The sequence below is a fragment of the Neomonachus schauinslandi genome, chromosome 1 (assembly GCF_002201575.2).
Source record: "Neomonachus schauinslandi chromosome 1, ASM220157v2, whole genome shotgun sequence".
Classification (NCBI taxonomy): Eukaryota; Metazoa; Chordata; class Mammalia; order Carnivora; family Phocidae; genus Neomonachus; species Neomonachus schauinslandi.
Genome location: NC_058403.1, coordinates 104,834,384 through 104,849,809, shown reverse-complemented (window position 1 = coordinate 104,849,809; position 15,426 = coordinate 104,834,384). Strand labels below are relative to the sequence as shown.

Genomic DNA, 15,426 nt, shown 5'->3' with positions numbered 1-15,426 from the left:
ACTCTTCCATGCCTTTTACCTGCCTTCAGCCTCTCTATCATCCTCCCCAACTTGACCCCCACTTATCACATGTGCTGCTGCTTCTTCCTAGTGGAAAGGTGTTTTATAAACCTGCTCAGAATATAGGAATGTCCCTGAGAGAGGTATTGCCTAATGCCAAAGATGAATGGTAACAATGTAGACAGCAATTTTTTAATTACAGTAGGTAAGTAATGTTGGTTGGGAGAGGGAAGAGCTTAGTTGGTGGAGTGGTTCTCAGTCTTTAAATAATAACCAGCTAGACCACTATCAACCACCTGGCCATACAAACATCTTTGTATAAAGTCAAGCTTAGGGGTGCCTGGGTAGCTCAGTCGGTTAGGCGGCTGCCTTTGGCTCGGGACATGATCCCAGGGTCCTGGGATCAAGCCTCACAACGGGCTCCTTGCTCAGCTTGCTTGCTTTTCCCCTGCCTGCCGCTCCCCCCTGCTTGTACTTGCTCCCTCTCTCTCTGTCAAATAAATAAAATCTTAAAAAAACAAGAAATAAAGTCAAGCTTGAAATGCATAGTAAACATGAGAACTGTTATCTGCAGCTTGTATCTTTTTTTTTTCTTTTAAGGGTAAAGTGGGTATTTTATTTATTTGTACTAAACCTATAAACCAATCAGCCAAACTGGTACTATTATCATGATACATTAAAATACAAAACATGTTTCTACAAATTCTAGAATAATGAACAAATTAACAGTTCTAGTAAAACATCACAAGGGACAGAGGAAATCAATGAAGCACATTATAGCTTAACCCTTCACCGTTAACAATTGAGGTTATTAACAGGAAAAGCCTCACAATCTCAGAAAATACAAATTATCCTTCATCACATGTCTTTGTATCTTCACTTCCTATTCTTGAGGTTAGATTCTAGAGCCTAAAGATATCCACATTAGGATTGTATCTAGTTATCTATAGCCAGAAACACCTTTTATCATGTTGTCCATAGCAGCCAATGCTACTGAAACCTCTTTGACTCCAATCGTACCCCCTCAATGGACACAATAAGAATAATGGGAAACAGAATATCGAGGCAGAGATATATAGGACCCTAAAAGACAAAGCCTAGGAGAAGTAATACAGCCACTGCCCAAATTGAGATTGAATAATATACTCATCGTCACACATTTTCAGGCTGTATGTTCACAGAATAATTTGGGAACAAATCCATTATTTGCTGGGTACTAAAATACTTAGCAGATTGTTGTATTACACTATGGCTTTCCCTAAAAGTTTCTAAGATGGACTCCAAATTGCTGATGGAATTTTGCTGGAACTGGATCTGGGGCTGCAGGGATTCCTCTCCACAGTTCTGGAACTGATTGTTCCAGGCTTGGGGGCACCAGCTCTGACTGGTCCAGGAATGGTTGCTCCAAGACTGGCTGTCCCAGATCTGGTTGCCCCAATTCGGGTTATTCCAGGTCTGGTTGCTCCATATTGGAAGGTTTCCGGAAGTGTTCCTCAGGTATCCCTGGTGGTAGGAATAGAAGCCTGGGTATTCTGCGGTTGCTGTGGTGTTCTGAGTCACACTCTCTCTCTCCTTTGGCCAATGGTTTTTCTGCCAACTCTTACATTTTATACGGTGGTTCTGGAACCAGGTCTTCACCTGCTTATAGCTAAGGTTCAGAATGTTGGAAAGTTCTTGCATCTGCTGGAGACTGAGGCATTTCTGTCTCTGAAATTGATCATTGAGGACATAGAGTTGGGTCTGAGAGAACATGGTCCTGATCTGTTTCTTGCCCTGGGCCGTATCTTCCTTCCTCACTGTTCTCTCCTCTCCAGAAGTGGGTGGTAGTTTTACCCTGGGACTGGTGGAGGAGTCGGGACTGTCCTGAACAAGCAGATCCACAGAGGAAGGAAGAGGAGAGATGGTCTCCGCGTGGGGTGTCTCAGCAGATGACATTTGCAGGGACGCATAATTTTCTTCAGGCCCATAAATCTCAGGCATTGGAGAAGAGTCCCTAGAACTGGGTGCTTTGGGGCCAGGCGGGCATTGGGGCAGAGTTGGATCTGCACTTATGTTGGTGAGTTGAGGGTAGATGGAAAAAAAAAAAAAAGCGAGATTGTAAGAAAGGCCCGGCTTATGGATCTAGGTGGAAGAACTGAGAGGAGTAGGAAGACTTCCAGATGTTAAGAGTCTGAGAAAGACAGGATGAAGTGGGTCACCACTGCAATAGTAAGAGCCAACCAGCCTAATGGAGCCAAAGGTTGGAACTTGTATCTTTAAGTCTGCAAAACAACTAACGTTTCTATAGCTCTTTACTGTTTACAAAGCACTTGCACATATATTTTCCTCTTTGGGTCTCAAACAACCGTGTGAGCTCATTAAGGCAATGTATGTTGTTCTTTAGAGGAAAAACAGAGGTTCCAAGTCAGAGAGACTTACTCAGGGTGGACTCAAATCTGGGGCTTCTAATTCCATAAATCCCAAGGTCTTTTTATTTCACCACTTTGTCTCCTAAAGAGCCCAGCAGCAAACAGTTTCAGAAATTTGGAAACTTAGGCCAAATCTGTTTAGAAGGTGTGATGGTTAATTTTCTGTGCCATCTGAGACAGGACCAGGCTGCTGTGCCAAGCTGCTCCGCTGCTTGGGCATATGATCCCAGAAGGGTATGTTGAGATTATTTTAAGATACTGTTTCCTCAGTGCTGTGGCAGGTGGGTCAGAATGTGGGGCATAGACATGCACACTGGATAGAACTTGGCTGGTTTTGGATGATTCGAATATGATAGGACATACTTGCTTATTTGCTCTTTTATTTTTATGAAATGCTTCTCTCTTGCATACATACACACAGAGATTTTATTGATGAGAAAGCTGATATCTATGGGAAAGGGCTTCCTAATGTAAAACCCCACTATGAAACTTGTTTCCCCACTCACAAGACCTGAAGAGGCCTCCTTCTGCCCTGTTCATCTTTGGGCCTAGAAGAGCAAAGAACAGACGTTCCTTTTAGGCACTGCTGTCCTAAGAAAAGAGAAGGGAAGGGACTGGGCTACTCAGGCACAGTTACTCTTTCCAAACTCAGATGTCACTTTATCTCCCCTTGAGCAGAGTAAATAAGGCAGGGAGAAAAGCCAGGATGGTTACGTTAATGGAGCTCCCTTCACGGGGAAGGAGACATCGGGAGTGGGAAGACATGCTCCATCCTACTGTAAATTAGTGAAGATTACGTGACTTAATGTAGGTGAAACACTTAGGGCCTGGTCTAGAGTCAGTACTGGATTAATGGAAGCTCTTTTAACTAGAAATCCACAGACTCATTTCTGGTTCTAGCTCCTCCATTAACTGAGGGATTCAGGACAAGAGACCACATCTGTCTAGCTCACTGCTGGATTCCCAGAACAGACACGGGTGCCTTGCAAAGCACCTGTAGTGATGACGATGATAACAACAATAATACTGTTTTTAAATAAATTAATTTTCCTCTCTGAATTTGCTTCCTCATAAAATAAGGAATTTGATCTTGACATTTAAATCTCTTCCTTGCTCTAATGATCTAATTCTATAATAAAGAATCTCAGCAAATCTGATACACCTCTGTGCTTTTTTAGGTTTAACACAACGACAACAACAACAAAAGGATTTGCTGCTAGCATTCTCATTTAGTCTTCGTATTTTGAATTCCAATATTCACAAAAGGCAATTCACTAAGTATAGCAACATATGTATAATTCTCTAATAATGTTAGGGTTAATTAATTTTTCTCTATCCTCCAAATATCCTGGTCAATTTTAGTAATAGTGCCAGCTTTGTATTCCATTCCTTATAATTTTTTTAAAAACTTTCATTTTGGGTTGATGAACAGCTTATCTCTATTAGTCAAGTGTCCACAGCTATGCTACTATAAGTTTTTCTCAATTTAAAAGTTTAGGATTTTATGGAACAAATCCAATGTTGCCAAGCATTCAGATCATTGTTTTAGAAAATCTCTTCCTTGTCCACTGAGCCAAAAACAAAACCATTCTCCAGTTGTTACATATTAGAGATGAGAAAACAGGCTCACGTAGTAATATGACCAGGGCACAAAAATAGTAAATGGCTGAGCCTAGTTCTGAGCACTTTTTATTTTTTTATATTTTAAAGACTTTCTTTATTTGAGAGAGAGACAGACAGACAGAGACAGAGATAACAAGAGGCACAAGCTGGGAGAAGAGGGAGAAGCAGGATCCCCAAGATCAGGACGTAAGCCAGAGGCAGCCGCTTAACCAATGGAGCCACCTAGGCACCCCTCCAAGCACTTTTTAAAGTGCCTTTGTATTTTATTAGTATCTTCTTAAGCAATTGGTACTTATGATCATGTGCTCCATCATCCACTGTGCAACTAGAAAGCTAATGTGCTCTGGAAGAGGGCATGCACAGAACATAATTGAATTTAGCACTTTTTCATTAAAAAGTCTAAAATTTCTTATTTACATTTGAAGGGATTAGCTAACAAAGGCAAATATCACAAATGTAATGAACAGCCTCAAAAGGCACAATGGAAAATATCACACAGTAGGTGAGTGAATTCAGCAACTCTAAAAACAAAGTTTCTTCAAGACTCAGATCTTCTTTATGCACTGCTATTTCAGTTTGGAGTCTAAAAGACTATCTATCTACTTTGTGTCTGACTTATTTTCCTGTCAGGCAGGAACTGGAATTTGAACTTTGCTCTCCAAAAGCCAAAGGCCAACTAATTTAGAAGGAGACTCTCAAAGTCAGTGATGGTTTCTTCTAGTTTCATTTGCTCTGTCTAAAGTGATGAAAGGATTTGATTCCCAGATAACTATGATCCTTATTGCTATTTTTACAAATCACATTAATTTCTATACTTAGTTCTGATCACTTGTGGCATTCCTGAGGCAAGTCTGGATTCATGCAACATTCCAATCCTGAATGCCTTTTCAAGTTTCCAACAGAACCCTGTGCTGGTGAGTGATGATACCTTTATTGTAGTAGCCCCAAGGTGTAGAAGTTGTTTCCTGTGGCCTAGACTCAGCCCTACCCCTCCACTTGTTGAAACATCTGCAAATACTTTTTTCATTTCAGAGGCATCTGACCACAGCTAGCCTCCCATCTGGATTGCTTCCTTTTTCCTGATTGCTCATGTAAGGCATCAATAATCTGGGAAGCACTGAGCAAGAGAGAAACTGGGAGGGCCTAGGGATTAGAATGGAGTTCTTCGAGGTTAGTTCTTATGGGTTTTCTTTCATACTCATTCATTAATTGACTCATTCAATCATCATGATTGATTGCATGGTACTAGCAATGCAGATATCAACATGTAGCAGTATCTGTCCTCAAACAGAAAACAATCTATTACATGCAACATTTATTATCTCAGATAAGGAATTACATTAATCAGTTTATAGTAGTAAACTATTTTTACTAGGTGTGTTTTGTGTGTAAAGTTCCACAATTGCTTTAATTCTTATCTTTGGTAGGTATAGGATTCATGGCATATTTTACTTAATCTCTTTGTTTCCCCACCTTGAAAGGTGAAAAGCAATGCTCTCAATTTCAATAAAATTGAAAGCAATACTCTCTGAAGGCTTTTGTAAATAATAATCATTAATAAACACCGTAGGAATCTTTACTTGATAAGTAAAATGATAAATTGTGTAGTGCAAAGTAATCATATTTCTTCATGTTTCATTTGCTTTAGGTCTATATGTTAAGCCAAGCATCTAACTGCTTGACTACTATTAGAAAGAGACTATATTTTAGAAGGTGTTAATGCAGTTGGATCATTTCTATGCTCTTATACGATATTAATTCCAAGTTTTAAAAATATATTTATATTATGCCCACATTTGCACATTTTAATAAGTTACATTCAAACTCTCATTTTATTATAATCAAATCATACAAAGAACTAATTAACTCCATCCTGGGAATTATTGAGCAATGATTATACCTTCAAAGCAGCAAGAGATTTAAGGTGTATTCAGGGTGTGGCCCATCCACCCAGGATTTCAAAACTACATGGTTCTTCAGGTCCTGTTGGGGCCCATCTATCTGCACGTCTCCCCTGCAGGAGTTTGGACTAATCAGGTCACTACATCCTGACACTGCAGTCTCTACCACGCATTGTTTGCAACATGATGTAATGTCAACAGACCACAGAGAAGTTAGCAACGGGAAAAGGAAAACACTTTAATACCCAAGGCCATCCCTAGGGTTCAGCAGGACATACATCCTATATCAAATCACCTGATACCAAATCCTACAAATGAACTCGGCCAAAAGGTTCAGCCATGTGGTCTGACTGTATCATGTTCTTCAGTTGCAATGCAATACTGAGGCAACCTGTTGTGAGTTGACAGTTCTTCCAGTTTGCTAAAACTGAAAAGGCAGTTTTGTTGCTCTATCACTGCTTCCTCTTTGCTGCAGAACATTTCACACGGCATCGTGCCTCAGCCAGTTTTCATTTATCTAGATATTATTTGAAATCGTGGAAGCGGTTAGGGGTCGCTGGTTCACTTCTTCAGCCTTGGCTTCTCCCCATCCCCCAGTGTTCCATGTCTTGCTACTCAGAGCAGTGCTATTCAATATAACATGAAAATACATGTCAAGGGCAGATGGCAGCTGGTTGCCCGAGAACTCTAAGAACAAAGAGAGCCATGGTGGCCCTACAGTGCTATGTTCAAATTAGAAAAAGATACCCCTTCCTCAGGTGGATGCAAAACACATGTCTTAGGGGGTGAAGGTAGATGCTGGAATTCAATGCCTACCCACCTCCTCTGCAAGGCACCATGGTAAACAGTCAACACACTGCACACGTGTATGGTGTCCTGGCAAGAAGGATATGTGTAGCCTTAAAATGATGGCAGAGGGCAGTAAGAAAGATAAAGGCCACTTGGATATGGAGCATGATGGGAAACAGCAGTATTGTTTGGTTTTGACTTTTCCTTTCCCTCTCTAGAGATCTATTCTAAAAGCTGAGACCAGGAACAGGTTTTACTTTTACACAAAAATATATGTAATGTATTACCATAGGTGATATGCACTTAAAGAGACCAAAATTATTTAAATATTACCTAATCCACCAGTTTTGTCTGTTTACTGCTGTACCTCTAATACCTAGAACAATGCCTGACACAGAGTAGGCCCCTTAATATGTTGAGTAAATCCAAGACTTTTGGTCATTGAGCAATAGGAAATTAAGCCAAGGGGCGCCTGGGTGGCTCAGTTGGTTAAGCATCTGCCTTCTGCTCAAGTCATGATCTCAGGGTCCTGGGATCGAACCCCACATCAGGCTCTCTGCTCAGCGGGGAGCCTGCTTCTTCCTCTTCCCCCTCTACTCCGTTTATGCTCCCTCTCTCTCTCTCAAATAAATAAAATCTTAAAAAAAAAGGAAATTAAGCCAAGAAGATCTCTCATTTTCAATATTTCACAGATCAAATTAGGAAGTGTCATCAAAAATTAGTTTTCTCCTAGGCACTTCACAGGCCAGAGGTCTCAGCTTTCATATAAAAAACCATCACCACAAGTGCTACTCAATACTGATTATTTAGAACTTCCAACGCGCACATCGTATTGGTCGACTGACAGTGAAACATGTATAAGTCAAATATTTTACATAAGGACACACACTCCCACTGTATTCCAGTACTGGATAGGCTAAATAGCAAAAAAGGAAAAGAAAAATTTGGTGGCACAGTTGTATTTAAACATTATTTTATACTTTCGTAATTTTATATATGGGCTGCCATAACAGCAGTATATTATTTGTAATAATTGAGTATATCACCTTCCTCCAAAGATCTCAAAGCACCTTTTGTAAGGAATATTCCTCCCCACACCTCTGGGGAGGTAGGTTTGCTGTAGGCATTATTTCCATCATACCAGGATCACACATGAGTCATAAGGCAGTGGTAGGTCTGCCATTACTCACTCATGACACCTTAGTTCATAGCTCTAACTATCAGAGAGTACTGCTCACACATTCATTCATTCATTCACTTATTCCTTCCTTCATTGAAAATACTTATTTGATGCAGCTTACTAAGCATTTAGGGTCAAGTCCCTACTTCCTTACTGAACTCACACTGTATAAGCATTACAATCTTAAAAAAAAAATCTCGTAACAAATATTTAAAATTCAGAGCAGAGATTTTTCAGCACATTGTGATTAATCCTAATTGTTTCACAGTGACATACCTACCACTGACTCACTAAGGAAATGACTGAAATACCAAAAAGTTAAAGATATACTTATCCATGGTATGGCTGTTAATCACGTGTCTATAACATAAGGCTTTTAAAAAGAAAACGTTTGCCTGGTACAGCTAAATACTTGCGTTTTCTGTGTCTAATTAGAAGTTTCCGCCGTGTATTATAGTTGAGTTGGTACGAGATGTTCAAGACCATGAAAAGATGAATGTAATGGCTTCCTTGTGTCATGGTCTGAATTTTTTTTTTCAGTTCATTTGTCCTTTTAAGTAATCTTACTGTTTGTACGCTAACTGAATTCGCAATCGTTCCTCTTGCCAAACCATGCCTCCAGACTTGACTGTATAAATTAAATTTCATGCATGCATGTGCAAGCCGTGCCCGTTAAACGAAGTAATATAAACAAATTAAAGGCACATTTTAATGACCCTTGAGTTCCGTGTTATAGTGGTTTTTAGACAGTTACCTACTGGGCACAGGGTAAGACACTGATGCATAGAAGTAATTTTCAGTGTGCCAACCGGGTTTGCTCATAGGATCCAGTCCCCTAACTGTGCAAGTTGCATTTTGCACGGTTTTCTTCTCGGGCTCCCCACCCCCTTGACAGTTGTGACGCTCCCCCGGCGACCACCGGGAAGGGGCTGATTCACCCCCAGCTCCCTCTGCCGGAGCCGGCGCGCGGGGCGGCCGCAGCCACGGCCACCAGGGCAGAGCCGGCGCCGGGGCCCGGCAGCGGCTGCGTGACAAGCTGCACTCCCCAGCCCCGACGCTGTGGTAATTCAGACTGATCTCATCGCCTGTCGTCACGACACGCGCTTCCTCGCTCGCACGCGGCGTAGCGTGAGAGGCACCGGGACAGCCGGCGCGCTCACCCCTGAGCCTTCGGGCAGACGCGCTCTGCGGGCCCCTTGGAGGCCCGCGAGGCAGCAAGTCCCTGCTACTGGTTAGAACGTCACCATCCTGCCTTCAAAAAAATGGTGTCCGGACGTCAACAGATAACCTAACCTCCCAAGCGTTGGCCTTCGTCCTCTTCGGCCTCAGCGGGCCCTGCCGCTCACCGCCCCCTGACGCACAGCCGCCACCCCCTCCGAGTTCGGGAGTAGGCGCCAGGTCGCCGGGGTCAGTCGCCCGGCAACGCAGCTCGCCTCCCGCGCGCCCTGGGCGTCAGAGCGCGCCGGGTTCCCGGCAGTTCGGGCGCCGTGGGGGCCCCTTCCCGGGTCTCCCTGCCGGGGGCGGGCCGTCCGCATCCCTTCTGCGCACGACGGGCAGGGCGCGAGACCCCCATGCTGCTGTGGCCTGAAACCTCCACGACGGAGAGGCCAGGCTTGGAAGGCGCCGAGCAGGCGCCGCGCCTGCTAAGGAAACCGAGAGGGGTCCGCGGGGCGAGACCGATTCCTCGCCGGCGTTCCTCTTCTCTTTCCCTCCGCCGCCCGTGGGGTTTGCTTTACAGCAGCGGAGATGGAAACTTTTTGACGTTAAGTTGAGGGCATCACCCTCTCGGCTAAAGTCGGCGGAGGGCGCGGTGTGTCAGGAGCCGGGCGGAATCCGAGATTCCTCGCCGGATTATTCGGCCGGGTCGGCACGCAAGGCGGGCTCCGTGCCGGCCAGGAAGCCCCGAGCGAGCACGGAAGCGCCGACAGCAGGCGGCGGGGGCGGGGTTGCCGCCGCCGCCGCAGGGATTGCGTGACCTGCCGGCCGGCGGCCGCACGCACTTCGTGCCGGTGGCGGCCCTCTCCAGCCTTGCTGGCCGCCGCCGCCGCGGGGCGGGAGGCGCAGGTACTGCAGGGCGGCACCCGGTTTCCACTTTTACAACCCCAGCCCGGAGAGGAGTCACGCTATGTTTCTGGGAAAGGGAGTGAGTTCACCGGGGAGGACACAGCATCTCCTTGTTATTAGAACGTGGGTAACATTCGGTAATAAAACCCGCTCACACAGGATGTATTAGACGAACTGGGAACCAGAGCTGCTTCATCAATAAGCAATCATACCGAGAAACTTTACAAAGAAAACTTCAAATTAAGAGGCAAGGCGCACAGGTGCGAATCGTGTGACAAGCTTACACGGAAAAGAACAAAGACAGCGGCTTTGGAAGGCAGTTTTGTCCACTCTGCACAAAGATGAATAAGAGAGTCGATTTTGTGCATGCTGTTAGTCCTCCTCGAAGCGTTCTTTCCAGTGTTTTATTTCAAAATCAGAAGTACCTATTTCCCTGGCATACTGACTGGAGAGACTTCTTTTATGAGGCGACTCAAGAGTCCCAAGCGCATTTAAAAAAGAAAAGAAAAGGCTACAGACATTATAAGAAGCCAGAATCTAAGTTCTTTGTCAAGATCTTGAGAAACGGTGTTTTTCGCTCAGATATCTATTTATGTAACTCGTATGTTTGTAGATATCTAGATAAATCAAGTTTGGAGGGCAGAACAAAAATATTAACACCAAAAGAGTTCAACACAAAAGCAATCCAGCGGACTAAAAGCTTTCAGCTTATTTGCTAGTTATTTATAAACTTTGATATGGTGGATCTAAGCTCTTATTTATTTCCCTCTCACTGTTACCTTAGACCTATGGTGCCTAGTGACACGCATTGATTTTTGTTATACAAGTAACATATCATTATCGAAGAGGGGGATTCTCCTGGGTAAGGATACCTACTGTAAACTCCTAGGAAACTTTTTCAAAATACACATATTCAGCTCCCAACTTATCACATGTGTAAAGAGAGAGCAAGATTCACTGCTCAGTTTTAAAATGTTTTCCCAGCTAACTGATCCTCACTTAAGTGTATTTGGGGATGTTTATATTTGTGTGCCCAGCACTCTGTTTCCTCTGTGACCGAACTGCCCCTTTACTCTTCTAGGCATGTATTTAGACAGGGAAGTTCATCATGTGTGGCCTTGCCTACCTGATCCTCACAACTGGTCAGGAGGCATGTACCTGTTACCTCCTAGCTTCAGCGATTTGGTCAAAGGATTGCTGTATAACTTAAGGTGTGCCAAACAGTCATTTCCTGGCATTTTTCTAACTGGAGGTTGGGAACAGAGGCCTCCTCTTTTCCTCTTGGTGACAAATCTGGACTGTCAGCCACTGCTGCCCTTCCATGTGCAGAGACTGTAAAAGAATGGATCCAACCTTCATTAAATGGTAAACTCAAAGGGCCAAGACACCCCACGATTTTTATAGTTCAAGAATCCATATCTGAAGTTCTTGGGGCACCTGGGTGGCTCAGTCGTTAAGCGTCTGCCTTGGGCTCAGGTCATGATCCCAGGGTCCTGGGATCGAGCCCCGCATCAGGCTCCCTGCTCAGCGGGGAGTCTGCTTCTCCCTCTCCCTCTCCCCCTGCTTGTGTTCCCTCTTTCGCTGTGTCTCTCTCTGTCAAATAAATAAATAAAAATCTTTAAAAAAAAAAAAAAAGAATCCATATCTGAAGTTCTCAAAGCAGTCTTGTTTCCTGCTTTCTTGAAGCTTGGTTATTCAGCTCTTCTGCTGATTCTGTGAGGTGCTCTGGTATCCTAATAAAATATACATTTATAGAAATAAACAACAGAATGTATATTTAGAATGCTATTTGGAATAATTTTTTTTGATTTATAATATTTTTTTATTTTTAAATTTGTCATTGTTATGTTAATCACCATACATTACATCATTAGTTTTAGATGTAGTGTTCCATGATTCATTGTTTGTGCATAACACCCAGTGCTCCATGCAGAATGTGCCCTCTTTTATACCCATCACCAGGCTAACCCATCCTCCCACCTCCCTCCCCTCTAGAACCCTCAGTTTGTTTTTCAGAGTCCATCGTCTCTCATGGTTCGTCTCCCCCGCCGATTCCCCCCCTTCATTCTTCCCCTCTTGCTATCTTCTTTTTTTTTCTTTCTTAACATATATTGCATTATTTGTTTCAGAGGTACAGATCTGAGATTCAACAGTCTTGCACAATTCACAGCGCTTACCAGAGCACATACCCTCCCCAGTGTCTATCACCCAGTCACCCCATCCCTCCCACCCCACCCCCCACTCCAGCAACCCTCAGTTTGTTTCCTGAGATTAAGATTTCCTCATATCAGTGAGGTCATATGATACATGTCTTTCTCTGTTTGACTTTTTTCACTCAGCATAATACCCTCCATCCGCGTCGTTGCAAATGGCAAGATCTCATTTCTTTTGATGGCTGCATAATATTCCACTGTATATATATACCACATCTTCTTTATCCATTCATCTGTCAATGGACATCTTGGCTCTTTCCACAGTTTGCCTATTGTGGACATTGCTGCTATAAACATCAGGGTGCACGTACCCCTTCGGATCCCTACATTTGTATCTTTGGGGTAAATACCCAGCAGTGCAATTGCTGGATCGTATGGTAGCTCTATTTTCAACTTTTTGAGGAACCTCCATACTGTTTTCCAGAGTGGCTGCACCAGCTTGCATTTCCACCAACAGTGTAGGAGGATTCCCCTTTCTCCGCATCCCCGCCAACATCTGTCGTTTCCTGACTTGTTCATTTTAGCCATTCTGACTGGTGTGAGGTGGTATCTCATTGAGGTTTTGATTTGGATTTCCCTGATGCCGAGCGATATTGAGCACTTTTTCATGTGTCTGTTGGCCATTTGGATGTCTTCTTTGGATAAATGTCTGTTCATGTCTTCTGCCCATTGCTTGATTGGATTCTTTGTTCTTTGGGTGTTGAGTTTGATAAGTTCTTTATAGATTTTGGATACTAGCCCTTTATCTGATATGTCATTTGCAAATATCTTCTCCCATTCTGTCAGTTGTCTTTTGGTTTTGTTGACTGTTTCCTTTGCTTTGCAAAAGCTTTTTATCTTGATGAAGTCCCAATAGTTCATTTTTGCCCTTGCTTCCCTTGCCTTTGGCGATGTTTCTAGGAAGAAGTTGCTGCGGCTGAGGTCCAAGAGGTTGCTGCCTGTGTTCTCCTTTAGGATTTTGATCGACTCCTGTCTCACACTGAGGTCTTTCAACCATTTTGGGTCTATTTTTGTGTGTGGTGTAAGGAGATGGTCCAGTTTCATTCTTCTGCATTTGGCTGTCCAATTTTCCCAACACCATTTGTTGAAGAGACTGTCTTTTTTCCATTGGACATTCTTTCCTGCTTTGTCAAAGATTAGTTGACCATAGAGTTGAGGGTCCATATAATATTATTTTTAACTTGCTTTTTTTCACAGAACAATCCATTGGGACATTAATTACCAAAGAACGATATCATCATTTCTAAAAGATGCACAACCTTGATATTTGATATATCAATTTGTTTCACATTTTGATATTTTTTTTTTTAAGAATTACATCTTTTTTTTTAAAAGATTTTATTTATTTATTTGAGACAGAGAGAATGAGAGACAGAGAGCATGAGAGGGAGGAGGGTCAGAGGGAGAAGCAGACTCCCTGCCGAGCAGAGAGCCCGATGCGGGACTCGATCCAGGGACTCCAGGATCATGACCTGAGCCGAAGGCAGTCGCTTAACCAACTGAGCCACCCAGGCGCCCTCACATTTTGATATTTCCAACTTTTAAACATTAAACAAGACTGTGATGAACACTAAGTGTATGTACTAATAAGAAAGAACTTTCCCAGAAGCTTCTGGCAGCCTTCTCTTGGAGACTGTTTGATCAGAATTGGGTCATAGGCCCATTTCTTTTTTTTTTTTTTCTCTTTTAAGATTTATTTATTTTAGAGAGAGAGAGCAAGACAGAAAGCACAAGCCAGGGGAGGGGCAGAGAGAGAGTCTCCAGCTGACTCTCCATGGAGCCAGGGGCCTGACCTGGGGCCCTATCCCATGACCCCTGAAATCAAGACCTGAGCTGAAATGAAGAGTCTGACGCCCAACAGATTGAGCCACCCGGCTGACCCAACAGGCCCATTTCTGATTTAAATCACTGGTAAAGGGGAAGGGGCTAGCAGAATTGACCTAATCTGAGCTGATTCCTGGAGTTGGGCTGATTCCCTTGGGTTTGGGGTAAGGGGGGAGGGGAGGGTGAGGAGGTCTGGATTCCTGAACAAAAGGAAGAAGGGGGCTCAGATGTCCACTACAATAGTTTTGAACATTTCAAGGTGTTCACAATATGTGTATTAATTTTTGACCCTAAAAGCAATGTTTAAGAGTGCTATTGCTCTATACCCTTGCAAACCAGGGCTACTATAAGTATTTTAATTTTTTCATCTGTTTAATAGATCCAGTAACACTATTTGATATTTTTTATCAATAATTCATAAGAAAATATCATTAAGATGATCCACAACTCCTTATTTAATGGAATTAAATCATTCTATATAACAAATGTAATATAACAAAATGACAGGAAAATTGCTATAATTTGATTCCTATAAATTCCATAGCTACCTAAAATTATAGGTACAGAAACATAAATTTCATATCTACAAAGGTAGAATGAAATCACTTCTGCCAATCACTTATCAAAACACGTTAGACTCTTAGATGCTTCACTAGAATCCTATGGAAATCTCAGAAATAAGCTCTAATTTCATTAAACAAGCAAATTCTACAAAAGCTGCTTTTTAAATATATAAGGCAGTTATCAATTTTCAGTCTTTGAATTCATTAACATTTATTATAGGCTATATATTGGATGCTAAGAGTTTAAAGAACTAGCAGGGGCATATATTTGAGCATCAAATTCATTACAAGGGTTTTAAGTCAGTATCATGAGAATTTTATTCTTTTTGTTTTTATTTTATTTTATTTTATTTTTAAGATTTTATTTATTTGCGAGAGAGAGAATGAGAGACAGAGAGCATGAGAGGGAGGAGGGTCAGAGGGAGAAGCAGACTCCCTGCTGAGCAAGGAGCCTGATGTGGGACTCAATCCAGGGACTCCAGGATCATGACCTGAGCCGAAGGCAGTCGCTTAACCAACTGAGCCACCCAGGCACCTTATTCTTTTTGTTTTTAAATATGTTCATGGAAGTGAATGTATCCTAGGGATGTAATGTACAGCATATTGACTATAGTTAATAATACTGTATAGTATATTTGAAAAGTTGCTAAGAAGGTCTTAAAAGCTCTCATCACAAGAAAAAGTTTATAATTATCTGTGGTAATGGATGTTAACTAGACTTATTGTGATTATTTCAAGATATATACAAATATTGACTCATTATGTTGTGTACCTGGAACTAACATAATGTGATATGTCAATTATATTTCAATAAGAATAAATATACTCATGTAACAAATATTGAAGTATATTTGGCACATA

The 15,426-nt window shown here is 42.4% G+C and overlaps 1 protein-coding gene across 1 annotated transcript; it reads right to left on the bottom strand.

The window, feature by feature from the left end:
• Positions 1-1,152: 1,152 nt before the first annotated feature.
• Positions 1,153-6,424, bottom strand: LOC110591694 (homeobox protein NANOG-like). Its single transcript, XM_044911468.1, has 2 exons — positions 6,284-6,424; positions 1,153-2,121 (listed from the first exon to the last, which is right to left on the bottom strand). Exons 1-2 carry the CDS (start codon positions 6,422-6,424, stop codon positions 1,153-1,155), a joined length of 1,110 nt encoding a protein of 369 aa, XP_044767403.1.
• Positions 6,425-15,426: the final 9,002 nt, after the last annotated feature.

Excerpts from the sequence above, each read along its gene's own strand:
- LOC110591694 (XM_044911468.1), bottom strand. The coding sequence starts at position 6,424 with ATGCCGTGTGAAATGTTCTGCAGCAAAGAGGAAGCAGTGATAGAGCAA. Across the intron at positions 2,122-6,283 it reads CAACTGAAGAACATGATACA|ATCCATAAGCCGGGCCTTTC; the intron begins GTCAGACCACAT and ends TCTTCCACCTAG.